Here is a 12,925-nt window from a genome sequence, read left to right as displayed (position 1 = left end):
AAATAATCGCAGCATTCAGCTCCTTATCTCAGTCTGCTTCAGGGGGAAGCCGAAGACTACGAGTCCAAGTGTTTTGACTGCCCGTGGTGTCCACTATGAAATTTCTCACTTGGCCACAACACAGAGTCCACATGTTACCTAACGACCTCTCTCCACACTGATCAAATACCCCACCAGCGTCCTCTTCCTCCACCCATCACTCCCCTGGAAACCTCCTTGCCTGAATCCCATGGCTCAAGATCCAACTCATCTGATCAATCAAACTGTGCCATGGGGAGAAGGCTTAGGGCCGCTGGGTATTCCCAGAGTAACTTCTGGAAACAGTGGCAGTGCTTCTGCCAGCTAACTTGTTAATAACTCTAAAGTGGAACTTGTAGGCAGTGTGACAAGATGCTGGACCCGGTGGAGACTGGCAGCAACCTCCAGTTCACACTATGGAGCAGGCTCGCCTTTCCACCCACAAGGGTGGGGGGTGCCCCGACACTTCCAACAAGGGCCTCTAACATCTAACCGGAGCTCTAGACCCAGAATGAACCCCAGATCCCGTAGTCTGGATGCAATGAGGTCTGAGAATAAAAAATGAGGTTTACAGGGAAGGGGGAAGGATTATAGAGGTGTGGGCACAAAATGAGCTTATAAATGCCATTTAGACGCACCCTGGATTCTCCTAAGCCTAGGAGGTAACAGGAGAATGAGAAAGATCCAGCTATAGAAAGTCCTTTGACATGGCTTTTAACTTCAGCCTTGGCTCCTACTTGCTGTGTGAACTTGACAAGCCACTTGCCTTCTGTGGCCTCAGTTTCTTTGGGCACTGAATCTGGAAGATCTGCTTTGGGTCACTGAAGGCCACTGGCTGGCAGCTGAGCTCACTCCTTGCCACATCCTTGTGCCTTTCCTCATGGCCTTCTCTGTGTCTACCCTGTGGTCTTATTCCAGAAAGAAAAGGGAATTCAGGTCTTGCCATGGCACAGACCTTCAGCTTGCCTTCTGGGCTTTATGTCTCTTGCCAGAAGGTAACCTGGCCTCCTCAAGGTCCCCTGCATTTTACTAGAACACTAGAACCAAACCCAAGTAGATGAGGCCACTGAAATTCAATTCATTCCCCCATCTCTACCCGGCATCCCTCTCAGTATCCCTCTCAGAGATGGGGAAATGCCGTCATCGAGAGTTTCTAAAGAATCACTTGGCAGCCAGCATGAGCAGCACAGCGGCTCATAGCTATAATCTGAGCACTTTGGGAGGCTGAGGCAGGCAGATTGCAGGAGCCCAGGAGTTCGAGACCAACCTGGGCAACATGGCAAAACCTTGTCTCTATAAAAATACTAAAAATTAGCCGAGTATGGTGGCACATGCCTACAATCCCAGCTACTCAGAGGCTGAGGCACGAGAATCACTTGAACCCAGGAGATGGAGGTTGCAGTGAGCTGAGACTGCACCACTCCACTCCCAGCCCAGGTGAAACAGCAAGACTGTCTCAAAAAAAATTTTTTTAATCACTTGGGAAGAGTCTCAGGGCCAAGGAGTTACTCAAGTTCAACTCAGAGGTCTGAGTTCCTGAATCTTTCTTTCTGATAAGTTGTTACCGCAAGTTGGAATAAGGTCAATGAGAAGAACTTCCCAAAATGAAGGAACAGAGACACTGAGCAAACAGCAGTGGGGCTGCCTGGTCTCATGTAGGTATGGGCCTGCTGAGAGGCAGAAAGATGAGCTAGACCACCTCCAGTCCGCAGCCTCTCACACAGCCCCTTCATTTCTGTTCCCAGAAATCAGGAGGCTGCTTTTTCTGGAACCACAGAGCTCTTCTGCTATTGGGGCTGAAAGGAGACACCTGCTAGTGAAGAGAGGTACCAACCGGTAGAAATCAACAATCCCATGGATGTGTGAACAGACAGTGTCAGGAGGCACCGGCAGACGGGAAGCTGGTGGGACTCTCACTTCAATGTCTGGATGACCCAAGCAAGTCACCTCCCTGCTCTGGGTCTCTGTCTTCCCTCAGATCTCTTCTGGGCATCTTCAGAGCAGCCAAGACCCTCCCACTCCCACCCCTACCTGAGCTAGGCTAGCAGAGTTGGGTGAGGTGGAGAGGAAAGTAGCCACATTCATCTAAATCCCCTCTCATTCAAGAAACACCAACTGCCCCTAAAATGGGTGTTTGTGGCAAAGACTGCTCATCACCCACCCAATATCTACTCTCCCTTTCTTTCTAACTGAATGCAGATATTTTCTCAGATGGGAATGTGCCCATCTAAAAACCCCTATTTCTCAGCCTCCCTTGAAGCTAAGAACGGCCAGGAAGATGTAAGCAGAAGTCACTGTACAGTGTTTCTGGGAAAGCTCCTTAGGGACAGTAGCCTCAGCTGATGGGCCTTTTAAAGGTTCCTGCTGTCTTCCTTCCTGGAATGTGTCATGATGGCTGAGCCCCATCAGCCTTTGATGACCTTGAGGCAAAATGTTAAAAGGCAGGGCTCCCAACCTTTGCTGCACACTGGAATCATGTAGGGACTTTTTTTTTTTTTTTTTTTTTTAATGCTGATGACTGGTTTTCACTCCCCTAGACATTCTGATTTAATGGGTATGATGTGCATGCAGCCTGGCCATCAAGATTTTTTTTTTGAGATGGAATTTCACTCTTGTTACTCAGGCTGGAGTGCCGTGGCACAATCTCAGCTCACTATAGCCTCGGCCTCCCCAGTTCAAGTGATTCTCCTGCCTCAGCCTCCCAAGTAGCTGAGATTACAGGCATCTGCCACCATGCCTGGCTAGTGTTTTGTATTTTTAGTAGAGACAAGGTTTCATCATGTTTGGCCAGGCTGGTCTCGAACTTCAGGTGACCCACCTGCCTTGGCCTCCCAACGTGTTGGGATTACAGGTGTGAGCCACTGTGCCCCGCCAGCATCAGGATTTTTTAAACCTTCCAGGTTATTCTAACATGCAGCCAAGTTTGAGAACCACCACTGTAAGGACAGCAGAGCGCAAAGATGAAAGGAGCCTGGAGAACCCACCTGGAGGCTTGAGAACGTCAACAGCATTTGTTTAAGCCTCTCTGGTAACGTCCTTCTTTCTAGCACACAGGCCTGGGGGGCCTCATGCTGCTCCCTGGGGCCAACCCATGTGCCACAGCACAGACTGGGGAACAAAAACCTGCCAGGGAATGCCTTGAGAAACCTCACACCTGGGGAAGTAGATAGGCACTAGACTTTGCATTGGGCAGTCTTGAGTTCGAACCCTGGCTCCACCACTGGCTAACTGTAGGGCCCTGGGCAAGTCAATTAACATGAACCTCAGCTCCTCCATCTGGAAAATGAGGGCATTAGAAAAGCTCACAGCTGAGTTCACCAGCTCAGCTGTGAGCTCCTTAGGGACAGATGTCATTTCACCTCTGCAGCCAGGACCCACTACCCTTCCAGACACTTAGTGGATACTCATTAAATGTCTGCTGGTTTTGATCAGGCATGGTGGCTCACAACTGTAATCCCAGCACTTTGAGAGGCCAAGGCGGGGAGGATCACTTGAGCCCAGGAGTTTGAGACCAGCCTGGGCAGCATAACGAGACCTCATCTCTACTAAAAATTAAAAAAAAAAAAAAAATTAGCCAGGCACGGTGGCGCACGCCTGTGGGCCCAGCATCTGACGACGCTGAGGTGGGAGGATTGCTTGAGCCCAGGAGATCAAGGCTGCAGTGAGCTATGATCACACCACTATACCCCAGCCTGCAAGACAGAGCAAGACCCTGTCTCAAAATAAATTTTGCTGATTTTACATTGAATTGCTACTTTGTGCTCCAGCTCTAAAATTTTCACTTTTTTTTTTTTTTTAATAGAGAAAGAGTCTCACTCTGTTGCCCAGGCTGGTTTGGAACTCCTGAGCTCAAGTGATCCTCCCATCTCAGCCTGCCAATGTGCTAGGATTACAAGTGTGAGCCACTGCACCTGGCCTGACTTTATTATTAACCAAACAGGAAAGAGAATGAACAAAAGGCCCACATTTCAAAAAGGTAACATAATTTACCTAATAAAAATCAAAGAAAACTATGTTTCTGAAGGAGACCCCTTCAGTCTCTCTAGGTTTAGGATTGGAAGTCCCTTGGTTAGAAGCCAGAAGAGGGGCCAGTCTCCAGAGCTCTTGGCCTGGACCTTCTGGTCAGCACCATTAAAGTAGAAAGTCTCCCTGCTCACTGTTAAGAAAATAATCAGTGGAACTTTTTTCTCCTAAGACTCCAGGGTCCAGATGAACTTGGCTGAAACTAAGCTTGGGCAGTGACCTGGAAAACCAGGAAATGCCCTCAGAAAGCCCAAGGGAAGAAGACATCTGTTTTGGCCTGGCTTTTCCAGACACACTGTCTACACCAGCTGTGCACAAGCATCATCTAAACAGCTCTCACGACCACAGATGCCTTGATGCCACCTGCAGAGTTTCTGATTCGGGAGGTCCGGGGTGGAGCCAGGCATCTGTTGTTGAGAAAGCTCTCCAGGTGGTTCTGACATGTGCCTGGGCTGAGAACCACTTCTCTACACAGCTTCCAACCCTCCAGATAATTAACGTATCTCAGTTGAGTTTCTGGGACTGGAAAGGAACCAAGAAGAGCCTGGGGTGGAATCTTCAAAGCCAGCCAAGCAGTGCCTTCGAGCCTGCTCAAGCCACCACCCAGCCACCAAGGTCACCCACCCCTGCAGCTCCAGCCTTTCACAGGCAAGAGGCTGGGCTTGGGTAAGGGGAGCTGCTATTCCAGCCTCCCTGGCCTGCCACATTTCTCAAAAGCGCAGCCTATACCTCCTGCTTCCACAAGCCACCCACACCCGGAGCTCCCTGCCATCTGCCTGCCACCCTTTCTGTGCTCGTGAAACAGAGTCCCCATAGTTCACCTTCAGGTTTACAGAGTGCTGTCACTCCTGGGCTTCTCTGTAATCCCAAGAGGTAAGTGTGCCTGAACCAGCTTTCACACAGGGAAACTGAGGCTCAGAGAGGTGAGGCCACTGGGCAAGGACCCTCAGAGGCAGCAGGCTGCCCACCTGGCCCTCCAACCCAAGTCCAGTCTTCTTACTTTAAGCCCTCATTATGCACAGGGCAATCTCCCATCCAGCAGCCATCGGCACCACCCAGATTCATGCGGAATCTCAGCCCAGCCCCAGCCCCGCTGAATCAGAATCTGCGTTTCCACAAGATCCCAGGGGAGACCTGTGTACGGGAAGGTTTGAGGAGCCCCACTCCGTGCTGCAGTTGCACCAAGCTCCCCAGTCCCCCGCTGGCCCTTTCTCCTTCTGCCTCCTCCTCTCATGGACTCTGTCTCAGACTTTCGGGTCCACGTCCCCCCTCAGGCTGCCTCCCGCCCCCTAAACATTGGTGCTCCCCAGGTCTCTAGCCTCAGCCCAGTCCCTTCTCTCTACTCTCTCCTCCCTAGTAATTGTTTTCCACCTCATGGCTTCTACCCACATCATTCTGCTGACACAAATCCATATTGCAAATCTACCTCTCCCGAGCTGATCTCCCTCCTGAGTTCAGTGCTCATGTCCACGCGATTTGCCAATGTCCCTCCCAGACATCCCAGCACCAGAATCCCATGAAGTTCAAAACTTCACTCACATTGTCATTAAAACTATTTACTGAGGCCTTGCTACGTGCCAGGCACGGTGCTCAGAGCTTCCTAGGCACGGTCTCATTACAAGCCCACGCAGTGAGTACGATTATCTCCATCTGACAAGTGGAGAAGCCATGGTTTAGAAAGCAGATGTAACTTCCTGGGCTTTTACAGCTGGTGTGGGGCAGAGCTGGGATTCAGACCCAGGCTCTTAACTGCTTCACTTCCCCAAACCTGCCTGCCTTCCAGTGGCTTTTGTTCACCTTGTAACCACTGTGTGCTCAGTCTCCCAGCTCCAAACCTCAGAAACGTTTGCAGCTACTATTCCTTGCCTGAACTCTTTCCAATACACTTTTAGTGCTTAATGATGGTACAATCTTGTGTCTTGCCTCTTGCAACAGCCTCAAACCCCTACAATCTATTCTCTACGTGGCAGCCAGAGAGGTTCTATTAAAAAGGTATCAGTTCATGTCCCGTCTCTGCTCAAAACCCTGCCATGGTCTCCTATCTCATGCGGAACAAAATCTAGGGTCCTTGCATCACCTTCAAGGCTCAAAACAATTGGACCTACTAACTCTCCCGCCCCACCTTCTACCCCTCTCCCCCGGTTCACTCTGCGCCAGCCACACTGGACTTCTCACTGTTGCTCAAACAGGTCAGGCAGGTTCCTACTCCAGGGCCTTTACCGTGGCTATTCCTCAGCCTGAAACACACCTCCTGCAGATGCCCACAAAGCTCCCTATGACTCCCCTGGACAACTGCAAAGCCTCCTGACAGTCTCCTCAGCACAGCCTCCTCCCACACACAGCGGCATGGCCACCTGGCCCAAAATATGGCTTGCATCAACCCATCTCCCTATTCAACATCCTCCTTACAGTTTTGCAATGAGCAGTTCGGGGTTCAAGTCCAGGTCTGCCGCTTGGACAAGGGAATGACGAATGACTCTCTTAAGGAGTTGTGATAAGAATGAAGATAATGCACACTCCTGATCGCAGCCTGCAGTCAATGTTAGCAACTTTTAATGTTATCCCTTTACCATTCCGGCCCTAACAGCCCCAACTCCCTTTCAGCTTATGCTCCAGCCCAGCTGAACAGCTAACTCCTCATAAGCTCAGGTTCCTTAGCTTCCAGGCCTTTGCCACAATGTGCCTGCCACCTGGCATGCCCCTCTCAATCCTTACTTCTATTTGTCAAGGCCAGTTCAAATGCTTCCTCTTCCACAAAGCCTTGGAAGCAATTACTTCACCCTTCAAATTCTCACAGCCTTTTACCTGCCCTTGCCACATGGCATTTATCAAAATCTTCCCCCATCTTATATGTGATTCCCCTTCTCCTTCCATCTTATTCATCTCCCTGCCAATGCCCAGAACTGGGTCTTGCTCAAGGTAGATGCTTGAAAACATTTAATGAATGATGAGTGAACGCCACACTGCTTTCCTTCCCTGGAAATCAAAAGATCCACTGGGACTGAGGCTTAGGGCTACTTCTTACCAGCTGTGCAACCTTGAGCAAGCCAGTAAAACTCTTGGAACCTCAGTTTTCTCATCTGTTAAATGGAGACAATAGGACTCACTGTGCTGACCTCTCAGAATGTCATGGAAGCAAAGGCTGCCGAGGCATGAAAATGCCTGGTAAGTCATATGGCACTTACACACTTACAAGGGATTGTTGTTAAAATCAACAATCCTCCCTAAAAGGTTCACTCCCCCTCACACAAAAAGATGCCTGAAAAAACATGACCAAATGAATGATGGGTTATCAAGTGAGGTTTATTTTCTTTCTTTATACTTCGATGTATTCCTTGATTGTTTTGCAAAGAGCACATGTTACTCATAGTAGTTACTCATAGTGTTATTCATAGACTTGAGGAAAAATGAGATTTCATTGTTGAAAAACAAAAATGTTCATTCCTTTGAGCTAGGCATTGCTCTTGCCTCCCGTATCAGCATTTAAATACCAGAGAAGCCCCTTGGTACATAGTACCTTCTAGCAGCAGATGTATGCCTGCAAAGCAGGGTCTTCTGACCACGGGGAGGAGACGCAGAAGAGGGGCTGTGCCCCAGGTTTATACCGAGGCATTTCTGCAAGGGCACAAGCACCCCCTGCCACAGCCTCAGCAGGACAAGAGCCCACACGGGCCTAGGGAAAACCTGATTCCGCTGAGAGCACAGGAAGTGTGGCTTTGGCCACAGGCAGGTGCCTAGGGACACTGGGGTGGGTATGTGGGACCTGGAGGGAGGCCTGGAGTTCCAGAAGGGCCTACAGAGCCCTTTTCAGTCCCAGGTTGAGGAATGAGCATAACTCATCCCTCAGACAGGGTGAGGCCCACGGGAGACCAGGAAAGGCAAGAAGCAATGTGGTGGCCAAGCCCTCCCCCTGCTGGCCACATCTGGAGCAGCAGCAGCCGCTGCACTGGACAGGGCCCCTAGGCAGTTACACACACACACCCCGCACCTGGGACCGTGTCAGGCTTAGTGTCCAGAGGTTGGAGGTGAGGCAGGGCTCTTCTGGGTCTGAGAGGCCCAAGACTCCATCTCCTAGGTCCTCTGTCTTCACCGGATGGGTCATCTCCTAGCCCACCCCTCCATGAGCCCAGCCATGAGATGAAAGTAGGGAAGGGGGGTGGGGGGAGTGGCATTTGGGGGGGTGGCCTCCACATTCCTGCCTCTGTTTCACTCCTCCCAGGCCCTCCCCCATGCCTCCTGGGCAGCTGGGAGAAGCTGAGGCTGCTACCACTGCCCGGATTTCCACTCCCGCCCCCAGGTATTGATTTCCTGCATCATTCATTTGCCAGGCCTTGGCGGCTGTGATTAGCTCCCTCCATTCTCCCTACAGATTCCACCCCCTTTCCCCCCAGCCTGTCCCTCCACATTTCAGCAAAGCAGAGCTAATATACCAGGCTCTAAATGAGGCTTTGCCACCTTGGCCCCAGCGGCTCACAGCCAGGCCTAGCCAAGTAGCTCCCAGCTATCCCCTGCTCACTCCCTCAAGGATGCTTTCCTAATAAAATCCCCTTTAACCCACCTCCTCCCCTGACCTAGAGCCCCCGCCCACCCATGAAGCACGGATTCCCAGCCTGTAATGTAGGACGGGACATCGTGAGGAGCTTGACCTGAGGGTGGGGGGGACCCTCCAGCCTGACACCAAGGCTCTGGGGAGCCCTCAGGCTGGCTAAGGGGCCAAAATCAACTTGGGGTGGGGAGGTTAACACCGGCAAAGCAAACAAAGCAGCTTGGATTTGTGGACACAAGTTGCTCTTCCTCGCTTGTGCAATTTCTGTAAGTGAGAAGAAAGAAAGAACAGAAGCATGGGTCTTCTTGAGGACATTAAAAGAACTCTGAGCCTCTGTTAGCCCCGTGGAACCAAAGTTTCAAAGTGTGGGGTAGGAACTCTAGTGAAAAAGCTCAAGTGCCCACACCCGGATCGACACCCAGGAGATGACACTGGGACACTCACTTCCTGAAATTCCTTCTCCGTGCTCCCCAGAGGAGGGGAAAAAAACCTGACTTGGTGATAATTCTGTAAGCTATGTTGCTCTTGTCAAATTATTCAACATCTGTCTTCATGTTCCTATAAAAATTAGCATAGGATAGTAGTTTCTGATGACACCTTTGGTGAAATATTTTGACTTCCACCAGTAAGTTGCAAACAACCTGTCTTAAGGATAATGTCAATTCCCACTTCTGCATATTAAATAATTCAGAGGTTTGTTGTGTTTTTGTAAGGGAGAGGAATCCCACCGACCTGCCCCTGGCTGGAGGTCTGGCTGCTATGAGAGGAGGAGAAGCAGCCAGGACAGAAGGCAGGGGTGTTCCTTGACGCTATCCGAACGCAAGATACTCCTCTTCCATCACTTGGCTACTGCCTTTGCCCAGAACTAGGCCACTGGGGCCAGCCCAGCCCCCTGGCTTCCCAGAAAACAGATCAGAAGATCTACCCCGGAGGACAACAAACTGGGCCAAGAGATTGGGAGGCGAGGAGGAAGGGGAAACCGGCTCCAAATGGACCATCTGGTCCAGCACTTGGCTGTTGTAGCATCTGTGCCCCAAAGAAGAACAAAGCCACCTGGCAAACTGAGGGTGCTGCCTCCCCAGACCTATTGCAGACCATGGATCCTAAGGCAGGTGGTGGACCTCAGTGGGAAGCAGGACACAGGGTTCCAGGAACCTGCCTTCCACCAGCCTCAGCAAAGACACACAGCTTAGGCCGAATGCTGTCAGGTTCACCCTCCACCGCCTGCTCGCCTTCCTCCCTCTATTCAGCCTCTGCGTTAAATCTGCCCCTCCCTCAGCCACACAGGCCTGGAGGCAGAGGGGCAGGGGCTCCCTCCCCAGGACACACATTTTTCTCCTGTGTCTTGAGTAACACTAGGCTCCAGCCTCTTCTCTCTTCTAGGGCTGCCAGCCTAGGACTCTGTGACTCACCCTAAGCAGAGACCCCACTTCACTGCTGGAAACCAAGTCCTAGAGAGACTTCTTGTGGAGAAAGAATTTCCAACCTGCCCCCAACTATGGCCCTTCCTTCATTCAACAAATACTTGCCCAGCTCCTGCTGCTGGGCCAGGGACCACACTGGGTGCTGGATGCAATACCTGGCCAGATGGCCATCCCTGGTCCCTGCATGCTGCCTGGACTCTCATGCCATTTCTTCTGCTTTGAGGGTACTAAGAGACTGCTGGGGAGCGGGGGCAGAACTAGTCCCAGCTCTTTGACCTACTTCTTAAACCAGCCCTGGTCTTACAAAGATCCTCCCTTCTGCTACATCTGGCCAAAGCTTCTAGCATCACCAGGAATTCAGCGACCTCCTGTCATCCTCCTCCTCCTCCTAAATCTCCCTGCCTTCATCCACCTCAATACAGACTTTTTAATCCAGCAATTCCCCTGAGGCCCCAACACTCCCTGAAGCCAAGCTCTCAAAGGAAAAGTGGAATGTCACCCAAGGGTCTGAGGTCGGCCCCAGCACACCCAGCCCACTTTGATTGGCTCTGAGTGAGAGCAACTGGTACCTAGGCACAGGAGGGAGGAGAGAAAACACAGAGAGAAAAGGATATAGATAAGCCTATGGCTGAATCCTGGCCCTAGAGTACTCTGAAATGAGGGTCCACAGAGACTGACTCCAAAACCCCACTCTCATTGCGAGGTTTACTAGACTAGGAACAGAGGAACCTCCTGAAGATGAGCTGATCCCCATGCAGCCTAGAGATTAAAGAAGCTGGAAGGCATGGGTGACTGGGAAGACCAGGAGTTGGTCTTGCCAAACGCACCCAACGGCGCAGGGAAGGACGGGTAGAGCAGAGGACAGCAGCACGCAGGGAGGGCTCTCAGTCATGCTCCCCAACCCCAGGGCTGTGGTGAGAAGGCAAAGACCTCAGCAGCATCTCTCTTAGGCACCTTGAAGGAGGCAGTGGAGCTGTAGAGAAGACTTGGGGAGAAAGAAGAAAGAGAAACCCCCAGTCCACTGGCATCTTCATCTGCTCCGGAGAGACAAGGCCTCCAGGACCTGCCTCGTGGCCTCCTCCCCCCAACCCAGCCTCTCCCAGTCCCTGCTGCATTCTTTCCTGCCTTTCCTGGCCTCTGTGAGGGGCTAGGCAGTAAGAGACACACAAACTAATTAAGAGGCAGAGTTTGGCCCGATGCCTGGGCTAGTCTTACCAGAGAATTAAGCCCAAGCCAGCTAGCTGGGTAGGGCCAGGAGCATGTCACCTCCCAGACACCCTTCAGGACACGCCTTCCTCTTGCCAGGCACAGGCAGACAGGCCAGGCACCCTCCAGGATGCTTTAACCTCAGCACCTGAGGCTGGCAGCCTGTGGTCAGTGCCTATGCCACCCCACAAAGAATAGGTCAGACTCCTCTGATCTAAAGAGGAATCATTAACCCCTTGACCCAACAGAAAAGGAGAGAGAGAAAATCCTGCCCACCCCAGCCACACATCACTAAAAAGGGATCTAGGCAAGCCATCCTGCAATCAGGATAAAGCAAAGTAAGAGCCCCTGGGCCCCTGAGAATGATTTTTTGCGCTGTGAGGTTAAGGCACTGCCGGAGTCTGAGCACCGGGTGACTGAATGAATGATGCCCTGGGCCTTCCCTGGGAAAACCCACGGGATGGAGGGGGGAAGGGGTAACCAGAGTCTCCCTTGGTAACCAGAGCGAGGCGTGCGGACGCAGGAGCAAGGCTGCGTGGCAAGAGGCAGAGTTTGGACACGTATCCCGGTGGATGCGTGCCGTGTTTGCGTTTTCTGGGGATGGTGGCTGAATGTGTGTGTGTGTGTGTGTGTGTGTGTGTGTGTGTGTGTGTACGCAGGAAGAAGGAAGGTGGGGCTGAGGTTTGTAGCTAGGAACTGGGGACAGTAAGAACTGGTTCAGGGAAGGTCTAAAAAGAGATGCCGGGGTCGTCAGCGCCGGAGCCAGGAGATGCCGGCATCTGGATCAGGCTATCAAGCAGTGAGTAGAAGCAGCGAAGCCTCAGCGACAGCGAGGAAGGCGAGCCCGCCGCCCGGCGGGCCGTGATACTGACAGCCGGCTCGCCCGCAAGCCGCGCGCAACTCCGGAACATGCATCGCTTGGCTTCTACTCCGGAGGCCGTGCCAGGACGAGGTTTTGGTGCGATTCGCTGCACCAGTCCTGGGCTGGGTCTGCCCCGGTCTCTCAAATGCTCTCAAGGGTTCCTAGTGATCCCCGCCTCTAGCATGGTGTGGGAAAGTGGGTACCTCCCCCTGACATCCCGGCTTCACACCAGACCCTAGGACGGCCCCTGTGCTCCGAAGCAGCTAGCTCGGTCTCCTGGCGCCCTAGAGAGGGCGGGGACGCGGGCATCCACTCCAGAGTCCGAGTCGAGGTCTCCACCGAACCCCGGCAGCGCGCACTTCGCGCCTCTTGCAAAGTTTCCGAGCCGGGCTAAACTGAGGTGGAGCGGGACGCGGGCTCTTACCGTAGACTCCTTGTCCCCGGCAGTGGAAGGGGATCAGCGCCAGAAGTAGAAGGCAGGTCACCTCCATCTTCACGGCCGGTGCTTCATCCCCGCGAGGCGGCGCAGCCCGAGAGGCGGCGGGGGGCGCATTCGCCAGGGCCCCGCGACGCCCCTATATCCCCCCCTTTCCCTGAGAGGTGACAGAGAGCGCGGCCACGGAGACCAGGAGGCTGAAGAGGCGGAGGTGGCGGCGACCCGGGTTTCTCCTCTGGTGGGGCCGCTGCTCACGTGGGGACGCAGGGGGCGCTGGCCCAGCCCCGGGTGCCTCGGCGCGCCCAGCACAGCCGCCAGCGCCCCGACCCGAGGAGCCGGCCGCCGAGCCGCCCCGGGTCCTCAGGGCTATCCACGCGGGATGGTGGGCGCCGGGGACCTCTCTGCGGCGG

The 12,925-nt window shown here is 52.9% G+C and overlaps 1 protein-coding gene across 2 annotated transcripts in view; it reads right to left on the bottom strand.

Annotated features, from left to right (window-relative positions):
* The window catches only part of MDGA1 (MAM domain containing glycosylphosphatidylinositol anchor 1), a 62,830-nt gene extending 50,251 nt beyond the window's left edge, over window positions 1-12,579 (bottom strand). For both annotated transcript variants that reach the window (XM_012464344.3, XM_012464343.3), the window contains exon 1: window positions 12,504-12,579. In XM_012464344.3, coding sequence (XP_012319767.1) covers window positions 12,504-12,570 — 67 coding nt within the window. In that variant the 5' untranslated portion in view covers window positions 12,571-12,579. The remainder of the gene's footprint in view (window positions 1-12,503) is intronic.
* Between the last annotated feature and the right edge of the window lie 346 nt (window positions 12,580-12,925).

Source organism: Aotus nancymaae, unplaced genomic scaffold, assembly GCF_030222135.1.
Source record: "Aotus nancymaae isolate 86718 unplaced genomic scaffold, 86718_ANA_hifiasm-v0.15.2.pri h1tg000040l, whole genome shotgun sequence".
In the NCBI taxonomy this organism is placed as follows: Eukaryota; Metazoa; Chordata; class Mammalia; order Primates; family Aotidae; genus Aotus; species Aotus nancymaae.
This window is presented reverse-complemented; position numbering and strand designations above follow the sequence as displayed.